The sequence below is a fragment of the Coregonus clupeaformis genome, chromosome 37 (genome assembly GCF_020615455.1).
Source record: "Coregonus clupeaformis isolate EN_2021a chromosome 37, ASM2061545v1, whole genome shotgun sequence".
Classification (NCBI taxonomy): Eukaryota; Metazoa; Chordata; class Actinopteri; order Salmoniformes; family Salmonidae; genus Coregonus; species Coregonus clupeaformis.
In genome coordinates, this window is record NC_059228.1 from 26,013,625 (window position 1) to 26,029,550 (window position 15,926).

The 15,926-nt window shown below is 44.0% G+C and overlaps 1 protein-coding gene across 2 annotated transcripts; it reads right to left on the minus strand.

Annotated features, from left to right (window-relative positions):
* Positions 1-907: 907 nt before the first annotated feature.
* Positions 908-11,054, minus strand: polh (polymerase (DNA directed), eta). 2 transcript variants are annotated; one of them, XM_041866466.1, is made up of 10 exons: positions 10,603-11,054; positions 10,118-10,252; positions 9,773-10,005; positions 4,146-4,312; positions 3,816-3,919; positions 3,506-3,625; positions 3,163-3,286; positions 2,933-2,998; positions 2,590-2,762; positions 908-2,374 (listed from the first exon to the last, which is right to left on the minus strand). In XM_041866466.1, exons 1-10 carry the CDS (start codon positions 10,737-10,739, stop codon positions 1,267-1,269), a joined length of 2,367 nt encoding a protein of 788 aa, XP_041722400.1. In that variant the 5' UTR covers positions 10,740-11,054; the 3' UTR covers positions 908-1,266. The 2 variants fall into 2 exon arrangements, with proteins under 2 accessions (XP_041722400.1, XP_041722401.1); XM_041866467.1 differs by lacking the exons at positions 3,163-3,286; positions 3,506-3,625; positions 3,816-3,919.
* Between the last annotated feature and the right edge of the window lie 4,872 nt (positions 11,055-15,926).

Genomic DNA, 15,926 nt, shown 5'->3' on the forward strand with positions numbered 1-15,926 from the left:
GTGTTACTGATGGTAGGCTTTGTTACTTTGGTCCCAGCTCTCTGCAGGTCATTCACTAGGTCCCCCCGTGTGGTTCTGGGATTTTTGCTCACCATTCTTGTGATCATTTTGACCCCACGGGGTGAGATCTTGCGTGGAGCCCCAGATCGAGGGAGATTATCAGTGGTCTTGTATGTCTTCCATTTCCTAATAATTGCTCTCACAGTTGATTTCTTCAAACCAAGCTGCTTACCTATTGCAGATTCAGTCTTCCCAGCCTGGTGCAGGTCTACAATTTTGTTTCTGGTGTCCTTTCACAGCTCTTTGGTCTTGGCCATAGTGGAGTTTGGAGTGTGACTGTTTGAGGTTGTGAACAGGTGTCTTTTATACTGATAACAAGTTCAAACAGGTGCCATTAATACAGGTAACGAGTGGAGGACAGAGGAGCCTCTTAAAGAAGTTGTTATAGGTCTGTGAGAGCCAGAATTCTTGCTTGTTTGTAGGTGACCAAATACTTATTTTCCACCATAATTTGCAAATAAATTCATTAAAAATCCTACAATGTGATTTTCTGGATTTTTTTCCTCAATTTGTCTGTCATAGTTGACATGTACCTATGATGAAAATTAAAGGCCTCTCTCATCTTTTTAAGTGGGAGAACTTGCACAATTGGTGGCTGACTAAATACTTTTTTTCCCCACTGTACCTTTAACAATGTTATCACAGCAAAAGCCCAATAGCACATTGTGGCATTTTGCATTTTTGCCTTCTCTTAGATTTGCATTGGTAAAAGTAAGCAAACAATTTCCTTGAACGCAAATACTGTATCTAAGCTGAATAAGCATGAAACTGAGTGCCTTAACTTTGCCTGCGTTTGTCTTGTCATGTGTGATGCTACCATCTAGTGGCAAAAACACATTTCACATGGTTGATAAAAAAGGCCCACAAGCCCTATTTTCAATGTTTATTAAAACATGATCACAGAAATGTACATGCTTCTCAAGACAACATATCCCTTGAAATAGGACATACAGGAAAGCATGGCTTTACCAATATCTGTACAACCATCAAAATATGCTTCTTTTACATAATTAAAAAATATTTATTCTGTACAATAATTGCCATTACAATTGAACAACATCTGGCCATACAATCACAAATTGTTTTTGCAGTGAGTTTAGAATATTGTTGGTCAGTTTACCTAGCATCAGCGGTAGTAACCAGTCCAGCACAGTGAATTCTCTAACTCCTTTCATGGTCGGTCTCTTCTTGTCCTCCACTTCGTCATCAGCTCCTCTTGAAGAAGGAGTCCAGCGTACCAGTACTACCCCCTGTGGAGCGGAGCCGTTTAGACTTGGGTCCTGACTGGCCCCTGGCCCGCGTCTTCCCCTGGGACGACAGCAGGGCGCCTGCTCTGAGAGGTGGGCGGGAGGCGGTCGAAACAGAGGAGGAGAGAGAGGAGGAATGAAGAGAGGCATTGGTGGAGGAGAAAGAGTTCTGTAGGTCCAAGGCAAAGTGGTAGTCATTATGTTCAGGCATCTCCCAGGCCAGCACGTCCTGGCCACAGCACTCACAGGTCAGCAGGTCCTCTTTGGCCACACTGGCCAGGCACTGAGGCGGGTCAGAAGGGGGATAGTAGGGCAACTCTGACCCCCCAGACTGTTTTCCCTCTGATCGGGTACACGTTCCCTCCCCAGACCCCAGAGATTGGTCCTCTGCTTGGTTAGAACCAGTGAATTGAGTGTGATTCGTGTGTTTTACATTTACGTTCACAGTCTGCTCTTCACATGTTTTAGCTCCCGGAGCTGTGTAACTTCCTGCTATTTCACACTCAACTGTGTCTGTTAAAAGTCGGACACTTCCTATTGTATCATTTCCTACTGTGGAACATCTTCTTCTGCCTGTTGCGAAACTGTCGCTGTGTGAGGCTGCGGTTGCGAGCTGCTGGTTTCTCCCAAGAGTCTTCCTCTGAAAGAAGGAGGAAATGGCAGTCTGGGGGCTGGCTGATGAACTGACTACAGAGGAAGGGTGACAAGATCTACTAGGGACAGTTGAGGTTGGGGTTGTATTCTCAGACACACTCCTTTCTACTACAGAGAAAGACACAGGAAAAGATAAAGGCGGGAGAAAGGTTCCATAGCCCCTATCATTCTCTTCTTCATCTCCCTCCTCCTCCTCCTCCTTCCTCTGTTTCTCTGCAGCTCTTTGGAAGAAGGACTGGATGGCGCCGGATCTCTCGGGGGTGGAGTCCTTCTTTGAGCCAGAGCAAGACTGAGTGGAGGCCTGGGTGGAAGTGACATCACTGGACAGGAAGCCAGCGATTCCTCCGGCCCCGGATGAGGGTGCTTCATTAAATTTACTGGCCGAAAGGTGGAGCAGGGTGAGGGGAGGAGTCCTGGATAGAAAGAGACAGAAAGAGAGAGTGAGACAACGCGAACATACAAAAAATAAGAAATACTCTGGCCATGGGAAATCAAAGTCTCTGAAGGTTAAGATTTCAGGGGGTCTATAGCTGTAGTGTTCCAAATAATGGTGTTATATTTGCCATACTGTCTAGATTTGTTTGCATATATAGCTAATGTCACGGCAGACTTAATTTGTGCAACTTGCCATGCTGCCTGATGGTTCCCTGCTGTATTAAGACTCTTGATGATGGCGAAGCTGTCCGAGGAGATCTTGGTGGCATCGTAGCGCGCCAACGCGCAACACCGAGAGAAACTGCTGGGCCTCTTATCACCCAACTGCCTTACACCCACAGTCAACTGCTTAGCCACACGACCATTCTACAGAGAGGGAGAGAGATAGAATGAGTGACAGAAATGGAATGGAGAGGGAGAGGAGTGACATGTATGCAGGTAGATTATCTTTCCGTCCCTTAGTCTCACGAGGGCGTGACCCAGACAGGGAGGGATGAGACAAAGAGAAGATGGTGAGATGAGATGGAGTCCCTCACCATCTCTCTATCCTTTGTCAGTCTCTCCTCCAGCTCCAGAGCCAGCTGATAGAGCCAGTGCTGCACCTGCAGAGATAAGACAGAGGTTTTTATTCAGACATCAACAGACCTAGAAGGAATAGAGCTCAACAAGAATCAACACGGGAGACTGGCCATAATCTACTGAGATGCACCAGAGGAGGCAGACAGAAGAACAGATGGAGAGAGGGCATGAATATAGCTCTGAGTACCCGCTCTCTGGTAGCGAGAGATGTCTTCCCAGGGAAGTTCTTGCTGCAGCCGATGGATTTAGGGAGTTGTCTGGGCTTCACTGCCTCAAAGTCAAACCCCCGACACAGGTCGTACAGCCACTGGCTGAAGAGAGCAATATTTATTTATATCAATATAGGAACTATATTAGTCACCACTGCAAATAGTATAACTACTTTAAGAGAAGTTACTTTTACAACACCAGATTGCAATATAAAAAATTTGCTAATAACTTAAAATGATCCACAGTATTACCTAAGTGTGGTTCACTGAGAAAGAGTGGTTTATATACTTCATGACATGAAGGAAGTGTGTGGTGTTTACCCAGTCTTGTCCCCAAAGTGCTGTCCCAACTGGGCCTGAGAGAAGCGGGTCAGTTCTCCCATGTTCTCTACCTTTAGGGTCTCTGTGATGGACGCCCCCAGCTTACCCCCCAGGTTACGGCTGGAGAGAGGAACAACAGGACTGGATCAGTCTATCTCTGAGTCTGTAAGGTTGATTCTGTATTCATCTGCATAGTTTGTGGTCATGTAGTCCAGGAAAGATCGTATTGTCTGTTGCATGTATAGTGAAGGATATGTGTAATTGTGTCAATTGTCAGCACACAGTTAGTTTTCACTAGCAGTACACTCACATTTTGCTAATGGGAAGTGAGTTGAAGAGCTCTGGAACAGAGCCTAAAGGCAGGATTGTCTGGCGGTTGGGTTTGTTCAGACCACAGGCTAGTTTAGCCAGCACCTGGGGAGACATGATAAGTAAACAGACACTGCCCTAGAACTGACAGCTGAAAGGACTGGCCAAGTTTCCACCATGTTGCTCAGACCTGTCGTGTTCTGCCAAGATTCAGTGATCATGAGGGAAAGGACACAAGTAAAGGAAGCTAGTAGAACTATTGACAGAAAGCCCTATTGACAGAAAGAGGAAGAACACACTGGTTGTGTTGAGAGGGGAAGAGAGTACTGACCTTGTTGTGGGATATCCCTGCTGAGCAGCGGTAGCCTGTATGCTGCTCCACTGCAGCCCTCATCTCCTCGACGATCACAGCCCCCAGAGCCAGCCGCAGCTCTGCACAGCCAGAGCCCTCTGACACGGAGGACAGCCACTGCTGCAGGCCCCTGGACCTTCGCTCTTCTGGGGAAAACCATGGAGAGGAGCACCATGTTTACATACCGTTTTACCCACTTCATATGTACATACTGTATTCTAGTCAAGGCTTATCCTATTTAACTACTGCTGTACACACCTTTTCTATTCATATACTGTCCATACTGTCTATATACACCATCATATACATATACACTGAGTGTACAAAAAATTAAGAACACCTTCCTAATATTGAGTTGCACCCCCTTTTGCCCTCAGAACATCCTCAATTCGTCAGGGCATGGACTCTACAAGGTGTCGAAAGCGTTCCACAGGGATGCTGGCCCATGATGACTCCAATGCTTCCCACAGTTGTGTCAAGTTGGCTGGATGTCCTTTGGGTGGTGGACCATTCTTGACACACACGGAAAATTGTTCAGCATGAAAAACCCAGCAACGTTGCAGTTCTTGACACAAACCGGTGCGCCTGGCCTTTACTACCTTTACTACCATACCCCATTCAAAGGCACTTAAATATTTAGTCTTGCCCATTCGTCCTCTGGATGGCACACATACACAATCCATGTCTCAATTGTCTCAAGGCTTAAAAGTATTTTATTAACTTGTCTCCTCCGCTTCACCTACACTGATTGAAGTGGATTTAACAGGTGACCTCACCTGCACACACTCCGACTCCTTTTAGAAGTAAGAGTTATTTTGTACCTCCAGCCAATCGCAATCGTTCTATTGAGACATATTGCAGACTCGTTAAAAAAGATGTTGATAATCTCCTTAAGAACAAACATGAGTACATATCTTTCCATAATTTACCTAAGGATGAAAAACAAGCTTTGCTTGATTTACAATCCGATACGTCAGTCCTTACCCGCCCTGCTGATAAGGGTGGGTCGGTTGTACTCATGGATAGGACAGCTTATGTAAATGAGGGTCATAGACAACTGCTTGACAACACCTTTTACAAGAAACTCAGAAGTGACCCCACTTCCCAATTTCAGAACACTATCTTTACTGTCCTAGATGGGTATTTAAGTTCTGGTCAAATCAATAAAAAAAGAACACAACTTTTTGGCTATTCAACACCCTAAAATTGCCACTTTCTCTACCTTGCCGAAATTACACAAGAATGTTACAAAACCTCCTGGTCGCTCTACTGTAGCGGGCATTGATGCAGTAACGGCCCCATTATCAACTGTTGTTGAATGTTTATTAGACCACCCGCAGAACAGCTCCCCTCCTATGTAAAGGACACCAGCAGTATGATCTCTATCATTGAATCTCTTGATCCTCTCCCTGAGAATCCTTTTGTTAGTTACTTTTGATGTTGTCGTTATACACAAATATTCCACACGAGGCAGTATTGAAGCCATGGAAAAAATAATTCTGCAACGTGAACCCAATGAACTACCTTCCAGTGCATGCATTATAACATTGGCTGAAATTGTACTCACACACACACACACACACACACAACTATTTCTAAATTATTTCTTTATCCAGACGAAGGGTACTGCTATGGGATCCCCTATGGCTCCTAACTATGCTAATTTGTATGTGGGTTAAATGGAGAAACAGTCAATTCTCAATCCTCTCAAAAATGTTTTCTTGCCTAACATTATTATTTGGAAACAGTACATTGATGATATTTTTGTTCTATGGCGGGGTGATGCAAAACAGCTCCAGGAGTTCCATGCATTTCTTAACTCTTGTTCTGAGCACCAGAGATTTACTATGCAATCTGACACACGTCAAATCAGTTTCACTTTATTTTTATATCTTGTGTGAGGATGATGTTCTATACACTGATCTTTACAGGAAACCTACTGATCGTAATAGTTTGTTGAGGACTGATAGCTGTCATCTGCTTCCCTTGAAAAACTGTTTGCCATGGAGCCAATTCTGTCTAATCAAAATAATTTGTAAAGATCGATCAGATTTCCACAGAAATATGGCTGAGGTGCAAAGAAAGTTCAAGGAGAGGGGGTACAAAAATGGTCAGATTAATACCGCCATTGAGAAAATCCAAAACAAATCGAAACATGATCTCTTTCAAGGACAGTCTGGCAAAAAGAAGCATTCTTGCATTCTTACTACGCGCTATTCAAAGTGCTCTGAACAAATGAAGGGAATGGTTACCAAACATTGGCACATTCTAAGATCCGATGACAATATCGGTAATGTGTTTTCGGACCCTCCCTTGGTCGTATTCTCGCAGGGCAGAAATCTCAGAGATCAATTGGTAAACTCTGATTTACCACCCCAAAATACCCCCGCACAACGTCTATTTGCGCCTCTATTGGATGGAAACTGCAAGTGTAATAGCTGTGCTCAATGCAATGGCACTTACAAATGTAGATCCTTCAAACACCCTCAAACAGGGAAACCAATCCCAATCAAAGGTGTTATCACGTGCTCCACTAAGGCAGTTATTTATCTTATAACTTGTCCTTGTGGTAAAAATTGTGGGGGGAACGAAGCGCAAATTAAAAGTAAGAATCTCTGAGCATCATAGCACCATTAGGTGCAAAAACTCAACGTACCCAGTTGCGGCCCACTTCTTGGAAGCTAACCACTGTTTCATCCCTTCATTATATCGGCATCGAACACATCACCCTCCCTAGGAGAGGGGGTACCCTTGATCATTTATTGTTAAAACGAGAGGCTACCTGAATCTTTAATTTAAAGACCCTCGCTCTCTTCGGTCTCAACGTAGACTTTGATCTGAAGCCATTCTTGTGATTATTGTGTTTTTGCTATCCATTGTAAATGTTTGTTGGCCTATGTAGCCAAATTATATCCATGATCGTATGTTATTCATTTATGCTTTTTATATGTTCTATTTATATCTGTAAATTAACCAATGAAATCAAGCCACACCCAGCCATGATTACAGACACCTGTGTGTCCATTGAAACTACATTTAAGCAATAAGGCCCGAGGGGGTGTGGTATATGGCCAATATAACACGGCTAAGGGCTGTTCTTATGCACGACAAAACGCGGAGTGCCTGGATACAGCCCTTAGCCGTGGTATATTGGCCATATAACACAAACCCCCCGAGGTGCCTTATTGCTATTATAAACTGGTTACACATGTAGTTAGAACAGTAAAAATAAATGTTTTGTCATACCCGTGGTATACGGTCTCATATACAACGGCTTTCAGCCAATTAGCATTCATGGCTCGAACCACCCAGTTTATAAAAAACGAGTGAACCGCAGTGTTTGTCATTATACCCTGATGAAGACAGCTTGTCTGTCGAAACATTGGTTATTAGGTTATTAAATGATTGCATCTGAGCTCCTAGAGTATGCAGCTCTCCTTTTCTTTTTCAAGTGTTCTACTCCACTAGCCAGCACCTCACCTAAACAGGTGTGCGTTTCTTTCTCCTCCAGATTGACCTCAATAAGGGATCATAGTTTTCGACCTGTATTAACCAGGTCAATGTGTCATGGAAAAAGCCGGTGTGCCTAATGTTTTGTACACTCAGTGTATATTTATATTCCGAACTCTGACATTGCTCTTTCTAATATTTTTTTAATCTCTTTTTTTTGGGGGGATTTATATTGTCGGGTATTACTGCACTGTTGGAGCTAGGAACATAAGCATTTTGCTACACCCACGATAACATCTGCTAAATATGTGTATGTTAACAATAAAATGTAATTATACTTTTTTTTATGTGAAAATCTGAAATGACATGGTCTTTTATCAGAAACTCAGGGATGTGGACAGATATAGAATGTCAAGATACCATATACACTGCTCAAAAAAATAAAGGGAACACTTAAACAACACAATGTAACTCCAAGTCAATCACACTTCTGTGAAATCAAACTGTCCACTTAGGAAGCAACACTGATTGACAATAAATGTCACATGTTGTTGTGCAAATGGAATGTAAATGTAATAGACAACAGGTGGAAATTATAGTCAATTAGCAAGACACCCCCAATAAAGAAGTGGTTCTGCAGGTGGTGACCACAGACCACTTCTCAGTTCCTATGCTTCCTGGCTGATGTTTTGGTCACTTTTGAATGCTGGCGGTGCTTTCACTCTAGTGGTAGCATGAGACGGAGTCTACAACCCACACAAGTGGCTCAGATAGTGCAGCTCATCCAGGATGGCACATCAATGCGAGCTGTGGCAAGAAGGTTTGCTGTGTCTGTCAGCGTAGGGTCCAGAGCATGGAGGCGCTACAAGGAGACAGGCCAGTACATCAGGAGACGTGGAGGAGGCCGTAGGAGGGCAACAACCCAGCAGCAGGACTGCTACCTCCGCCTTTGTGCAAGGAGGAGCAGGAGGAGCACTGCCAGAGCCCTGCAAAATGACCTCCAGCAGGCCACAAATGTGCATGTGTCTGCTCAAACGGTCAGAAACAGACTCCATGAGGGTGGTATGAGGGCCCGACGTCCACAGGTGGGTGTTGTGCTTACAGCCCAACACCGTCCAGGACGTTTGGCATTTGCCAGAGAACACCAAGATTGCAAATTCGCCACTGGTGCCCTGTGCTCTTCACAGATGAAAGCAGGTTCACACTGAGCACGTGACAGACGTGACAGAGTCTGGAGACGCCGTGGAGAACGTTCTGCTGCCTGCAACATCCTCCAGCATGACCGGTTTGGCGGTGGGTCAGTCATGGTGTGGGGTGGCATTTCTTTGGGGGGGCCGCACAGCCCTCCATGTGCTCGCCAGAGGTAGCCTGACTGCCATTAGGTACCGAGCTGAGATCCTCAGACCCCTTGTGAGACCATATGCTGGTGCGGTTGGCCCTGGGTTCCTCCTAATACAAGACAATGCTAGACCTCATGTGGCTGGAGTGTGTCAGCAGTTCCTGCAAGAGGAAGGCATTGATGCTATGGACTGGCCCGCCCGTTCCCCAGACCTGAATCCAATTGAGCACATCTGGGACATCATGTCTCGCTCCATCCACCAACGCCACGTTGCACCACAGACTGTCCAGGAGTTGGCGGATGCTTTAGTCCAGGTCTGGGAGGAGATCCCTCAGGAGACCATCCGCCACCTCATCAGGAGCATGCCCAGGCGTTGTAGGGAGGTCATACAGGCACGTGGAGGCCACACACACTACTGAGCCTCATTTTGACTTGTTTTAAGGACATTACATCAAAGTTGGATCAGCCTGTAGTGTGGTTTTCCACTTTAATTTTGAGGGTGACTCCAAATCCAGACCTCCATGGGTTGATACATTTGATTTCCATTGATCATTTTTGTGTGATTTTGTTGTCAGCACATTCAACAATGTAAAGAAAAAAGTATTTAATAAGATTATTTCATTCATTCAGATCTAGGATGTGTTGTTTAAGTGTTCCCTTTATTTTTTTGAGCAGTGTATATAAAATGAGAACACAGCACTAAAAGAGATAGGCCTAAATATTTTTCTGAAATGCTCAAACTCGACACTCATATTTAGAGTTTTTGGGGTAAACGAACCCAATCCCAGCCCAATGACGACTGTGGTTTAAAACTCACCTTTATCAGTTGCGGTGTCCTGTGCTGCCCCTTCCTGGTCAAGAGGAGCCAGTGGGTAGCCCTGGATGTGGCTGGTCTTCAGGAGCTGAGGGTCTACCTGCTGATCAGTCATGCTTTTCAATCTCTGCTGTACCGCAGCAGTCAGGTCCATGTAGGCCTCGTCAATACTGGCCCTCTCGAGCACAGCGAAGCGTGACATCACCTCAATCACATTCACACTCGCCTCCCGGTAACTACACAGGGGGTGACAGTTAGCTGGTTAGCACTGCAGGCTTTCTGAAGGAGTTCCTGGGGATTTACATTTTGGTAACAAGTTACTTAAAATATTGTATAACGGACACGTACTGGGTGAGGTCTGCCTTCCCGTGTGACTCTCTGACCCTTGCAACCTGGAGATCTGGGCACAGTTTCTTGGCATCGTCTGCCCACATGTTCCTGGAGACACCATGGGCCCTGGCCTCGTAACTCACAGCTATGATACTGGGTAAAGATACAAAGTGTGAGTATCATAGTCCAGGTATGTTTTCTGAGCAGTCCATGCAAAAAAAACTGTAATGTATGGGAGAGACAAACGTTTTGTAGAGGTGAGAACCAGACGATGTAGGTATGCATCACAAGTCAGGCCTAGCCCAAGCTAAGGTTTAATTCCACTGACTGTCTCCATTACATTATAATGGACACTGGAGTTAAATCTTAGCCTGCCTGACCCATACAACGAAGAAACATGGGGTAATGGGAAGCACCTACGACTCACTCCCACTGTCTCATTGCCCCTAGGTCTACATATTTTATTCTGGATTGATGTGTGTATGTTAGCTACGTCGACTCACCCGCCTCCCTTCCATGTCTTGTACTGTGCGACCACACACGGGGTGTTTTTCAGCGCGGGGTTCAGCCTCTGTTCCACCTGCACGTAGAAACAGTCCATATCCACCAACGCCACAACCCTCTCCTTCCCATAATCCATACCAGAAGCGATGCAGAACGACTGGACAACACTGGAAGTTAAAAATGAATTGCTATGGTAGATAAAGCCCCAGACCTAGGTTAGATATAAGTTAGTTAGCTAATGGCAGTTAGCCTATCTAACGTTAGTAGCTATCTAGATAACGTTAGCTAACTGTATTGACAGAATAGATAGCTAGCTATAGTAGCTTGAAACACCCAACATTAGATATTACAGTAGCTAGATAGCGAAGTAGAAAAATATAAACAAATTAGATAACGTTTCATAATGTAACAATGCCGCACGACGAATCGTCTTCTTCTTTGGGTGAGTTTAATGGCGGTTGGCATCCAATATTAATGGTGCATTACCGCCACCAACTGGACTGGAGTATGAAGCCTTTATACTTTGTGATACAAAAATGGGAAAATGGAAAAGGAAAAGATTACCCTGCCAACTAACTCTACACTCATTAAAACCCACCACTACTTTGACCCTATCTGATCCTACACCAGGCTGACAGCCTGGGAGGACGGGACACTATCATTCAACACACCCTGTAACTCTTCTGCAGTAAAATATCGTAATCCCAAGTACTGTACTTCTCTGCAGCTGCCACCACAACACCTATTTTCTGTGACTTACGTTCCATTCCTGCGGTAAAGTTGATAACCATGGTAATGAACACTAAAAAGCCAACCTTACTGAAGCACATTTAATTCGTAGGCCTATCACTCTGTCCTGGCAAAAGTCTACTACTCACCAAGAGCCTCTTAGGACCCCTCACCCTTGAACCATCTTCCTTTACTTTCTTCACTGCCTCAGCATACAACACTTTCTGTAAAACTCTGACCCTGGCAACCTCAACCTGCCTCTCTCGCACCAGACACTTCTGATCCCCAGCAACATAGGCACCCCTACAGTTAACACATACCGCTTTCACCGGTACTACACATTCCTTTGTCCCATGCCCTCCTGCACACTTCTCACATCTAGGAATCTCCCTCCTACACACTGCTGCAACATGACCATAAGCTTGGCACCTGAAATATCGTAGTGGATTCGGCACAAAAGCTCTTACGGGATAACTGATATATCCTAACATTACTTTGTCGGGTAACGACTCAGCATCAAAACTAAAAAAGACAGACAGTGACTCTTCTGTTTCACCACCCTCGCCACCGTGTCTGCGTCGCGCCATATGGCGGGCATCACAGACACTGGGAATCTTCAACTTCAGTTCATCCACCTCCAACCTTACCACTACCCCAGTAATCACTCCTTTCAATGGTGCCCTATTCCTGACAGCAAAGCAAATAACAGGTCTTGTCCCCATTCACGTGACGCGGAGCGCCCGCTCCCTCTCGGAGGAAGAAACACAAAAAATCCTCACAAGTCCACTTCGGGTTACCTTCAACGATTCAACAGTACCCAACTGGGTCAGCCAAAAGGCAGGGGTCCACTTTCTCCCAAAATGTCTCTCCTGCTGGACCAGAGTCATCTTTATCATGACCATCATGGTGAGGCTTGAGCTCCAATATCTTCAATACTCCTGCCACCTTATTCTCTTCCAATTCACCTCCAGAGCTACTGGAGTACAGCTCATTCTGTTTGTACTTGACGCCAATCTTCCTCGACTCACCGTCTCTCTCATTGTTGCTAGCTTCATCGGATTCAAACTTGTAACCTACCTCCTTTCATCTCTTCATTGACCCTAAGCCTGGAAATATACTTCCATTAGAATCCTTATCACTTTCACTGTCAGACTCCAGATTCCATGTGTTTCCATCCTTTTCCACTACTACTTTTCGTTTGAGTCTCTTGACCGTGCCACCTGACTAGCCGGCTTTCAAAAATCTCAACCCACTGCACAGCCAGATGACACTTGCCGAATCACCTGAATCAACTTGACTTTTATTTCACGTAATGTTATCAAACATATGTACGGTAGTACATCATCAACAAGCGACGAATAAAGACGTACAAAGTCAGGTATATACAGTGCATTCGGAAAGCATTCAAACACCTTGACTTTTTACACATTTTGTTACGTTACAGCCTTATTCTAAAATTGATTCAATTGCTTTTTTTCCTCATCAATCTACACACAATACCCCATTATGACAAAGCAAAAACAGTTTTTTGTAGTTTTTTTCAAATGTATAAAAAAACAATGAAATATTACATTTACATAAGTATTCAGACCTTTACTCAGTACTTTGCTGACACACTTTTGACAGTGATCACAGCCTCAAGTCTTCTTGGGTATGACGCTACAAACTTGGCACACCTGTATTTGGGGAGTTTCTCCCATTCTTATCTGCAGATCCTCTCAAGCTCTCACAGCTATTTTCAGGTCTCTCCAGAGATGTTCGATCGGGTTCAAGTCGGTTCAAGTCCGGGCTCTGGCTAGGCCACTGAAGGACATTCAGAGACTTGTCCCGAAGCAACTCCTGCGTTGTCTTGGCTGTGTGCTTAGGGTCGTTGTACTGTTGGAAGGTGAAGGTTCTGAGCGCTTTGGAGCAGGGTTTCATCAGTTCATCTTTCCCTCGATCCTAACAAGTCTCCAAGTCCCTGCCGCTGAAAAACATCCCCACAGCATGATGCTGCCACCACCATGTTTCACCGCTTGGCATTCAAGCCAAAGAGTTCAATCTTGGTTTCATCAGACCAAAGAATCTTGTTTCTCATGGTCTGAGAGTCCTTTAGGTGCCTTTTGGCAAACTGCAAGCAGGCTGTCATGTGCCTTTTACTAAGGAGTGGCTTCCTTCTGGCCACTCTACCATAAAGGCCTGATTGGTGGAGTGCTGCAGAGATGGTTGTCCTTCTGGAAGGTTCTCCCATCTCCACAGAGGAACTCTGGAGCACTGTCAGAGTGACCGTTGGGTTCTTGGTCACACCTCCCTGACTAAGGCCCCTCTCTTCCGATTGCTCAGTTTGGTCGCGCAGCCAGCTCAAGGAAGTGTCTTGGTGTTTCCAAACTTCTTCCATGTAAGAAGGATAGAGGCGACTGTGTCCTTGGGGACCTTCAATGCTGCAGGATTTTTTTGGTACCCTTCCCCAGTTCTGTGCCTCGACACAATCCTGTCTCGAAGCTCTACGGACAATTCCTTCGACCTCATGGCTTGGTTTTTGCTCTGACATGCACTGTCAACTGTGGGACCTTATATAGACAGGTGTGCCTTTCCAAATCATGTCCAATCAATTGAATTAACCACAAGTGGACTCAAATCAAGTTGTAGAAACATCTCAAGGATGATCAATGGAAACAGGATGCACCTGAGCTTAATTTCGAGTCTCATAGCAAAGGGTCTGAATACTTATGTAAATAAGGTATTTCTGTTTTTTATTTTTAATACATTTGCAAAATTGTCTAAAAACCTGTTTTCGCTTTGTCATTATGGGGTATTGTGTGTAGATTAATTAGGATTTTTATTTATTTAATCCATTTTAGAATAAAGCTGTAACGTAACAAAAATCGGATAAAGGGAAGGGGTCTGAATACTTTCCAAATGCACTGTACAGAAGACACATATAGTACAATGGATTAATTATATAGATGCGGAAAAGAGGTCAATGGAACTCAACCAAAACAATGTTTATATGTGTATTTCACACAATGTTGAGGTAAAAATCGGAGTAGAACGCTTGTATGGATGTCAACCCCAATACATGTTCATGTTATCGTCACCAATCAACTGCATTACAGTTAAAAACGACTTTGGGACTACCACCACCGATTTCTCTATGCTAACTATGCTAACTTGTACGAATGGGAGTTAGCATTTAGCAGTCATTTCTTCTAAACCTGAAAAGGGACTACTTCTAAATGTTATGCAGCAAAAACAGCCAAATGTATCCAAATCGGACTTTAGTAAACCACATTGTGAGCCTGTTACAATACATCAATCATGACGGGTTAGACGAATATCCACTTTGTTAGATCAGTTGTAGTTATTTTTTACTTTGATTTAGACAAGAGGGGTCACCATTGAGACAAGGGTCTCATTCTTAAGAGAGCCATGTGAACATGAACACACAATTCAATATAACATAAAGCAAAATAACATCAACACAATACAATAAATACAACAACAATAAATACAACAAGATTAATCAAAACAAACACAACAATCACATTTCATCTCCCTCCAAATTGATCTAAACTGTCCAATGGGGACCAGCAACTCTAGCTTCAAGGTGGCCTGAAGGCTATTCCACAAGCTGTGGGCATAAAAACTAAAAGCATTTTTCCCCAGCTCATTGGACCTCCAGAACCAGCCAGCAGAGAACGGGTCTGAAAATTGCTGGATCTCCAATGAATACATGAGCTGAGGTAGTGGGGGAGTCTCTGAAGAACTGCTTTATATTTATTTTTTAAGTAGCCAATGCTGGGCCCTTCTGTTAGTCAGAGACTCCCAGCCAAATGTGCGCCAATCCGGCATCCTTCTTCTATCCCCCAAGGACTGCGTTCCATTGACCTCTTTACTGCATTTATTGATAAGGTCAATGGCATTTGACGACTCAATAAAATGCAATGTTTCATCTCAATCTCACAATCTCAGTTGGCAGTGAAGGGAAATCTTTGTTGTTGCATGCAGGCGGGAAAACAAAGCTTGACCTGCATTAATAAAAAAAAGATTATAATATTATAATCTAATAATCTAATCTGAGTCTGTTGTTCAAAGACACCTTCTCACTGACCCAGGGCACGGTAAACAGCAGATGAATTTGAATAAGACTATTTGGCCTTAATAGATGCAGTCACTTTATTTGAAATACAGTGAGCTCCAAAAGTATTGGGACAGTGACATTTTAGTTTTTGTTTTGGCTCTGTACGCCATGGTACATTGACTATGAGGTTAAAGTGCAGACTGTCAGCTTTAATTTGAAAGTATTTTAATCCATATCGGGTGAACCATTTAGACATTACGGTACTTTGTGTACATAGCCCATACCCCCCACCCCCAGATAGTAAAAAAAAAAAAATCAAAAGGAAGTTTTAAAGTGTCTGTCCTATATCTGAGAGATATAAGAAAGATCAGGACTTTTTGAAATATTGTTTTTTACCCATATTTAACCAACTTTTTTTGCCACTAAACTACTTCCATGTACACTGAGTGTACAAAACATTGGGAAAACGTCCCTAATATTGAGTTCCACAGGGATAATGGCCCATGTTGACTCCAATGCTTCCCACAGATGTGT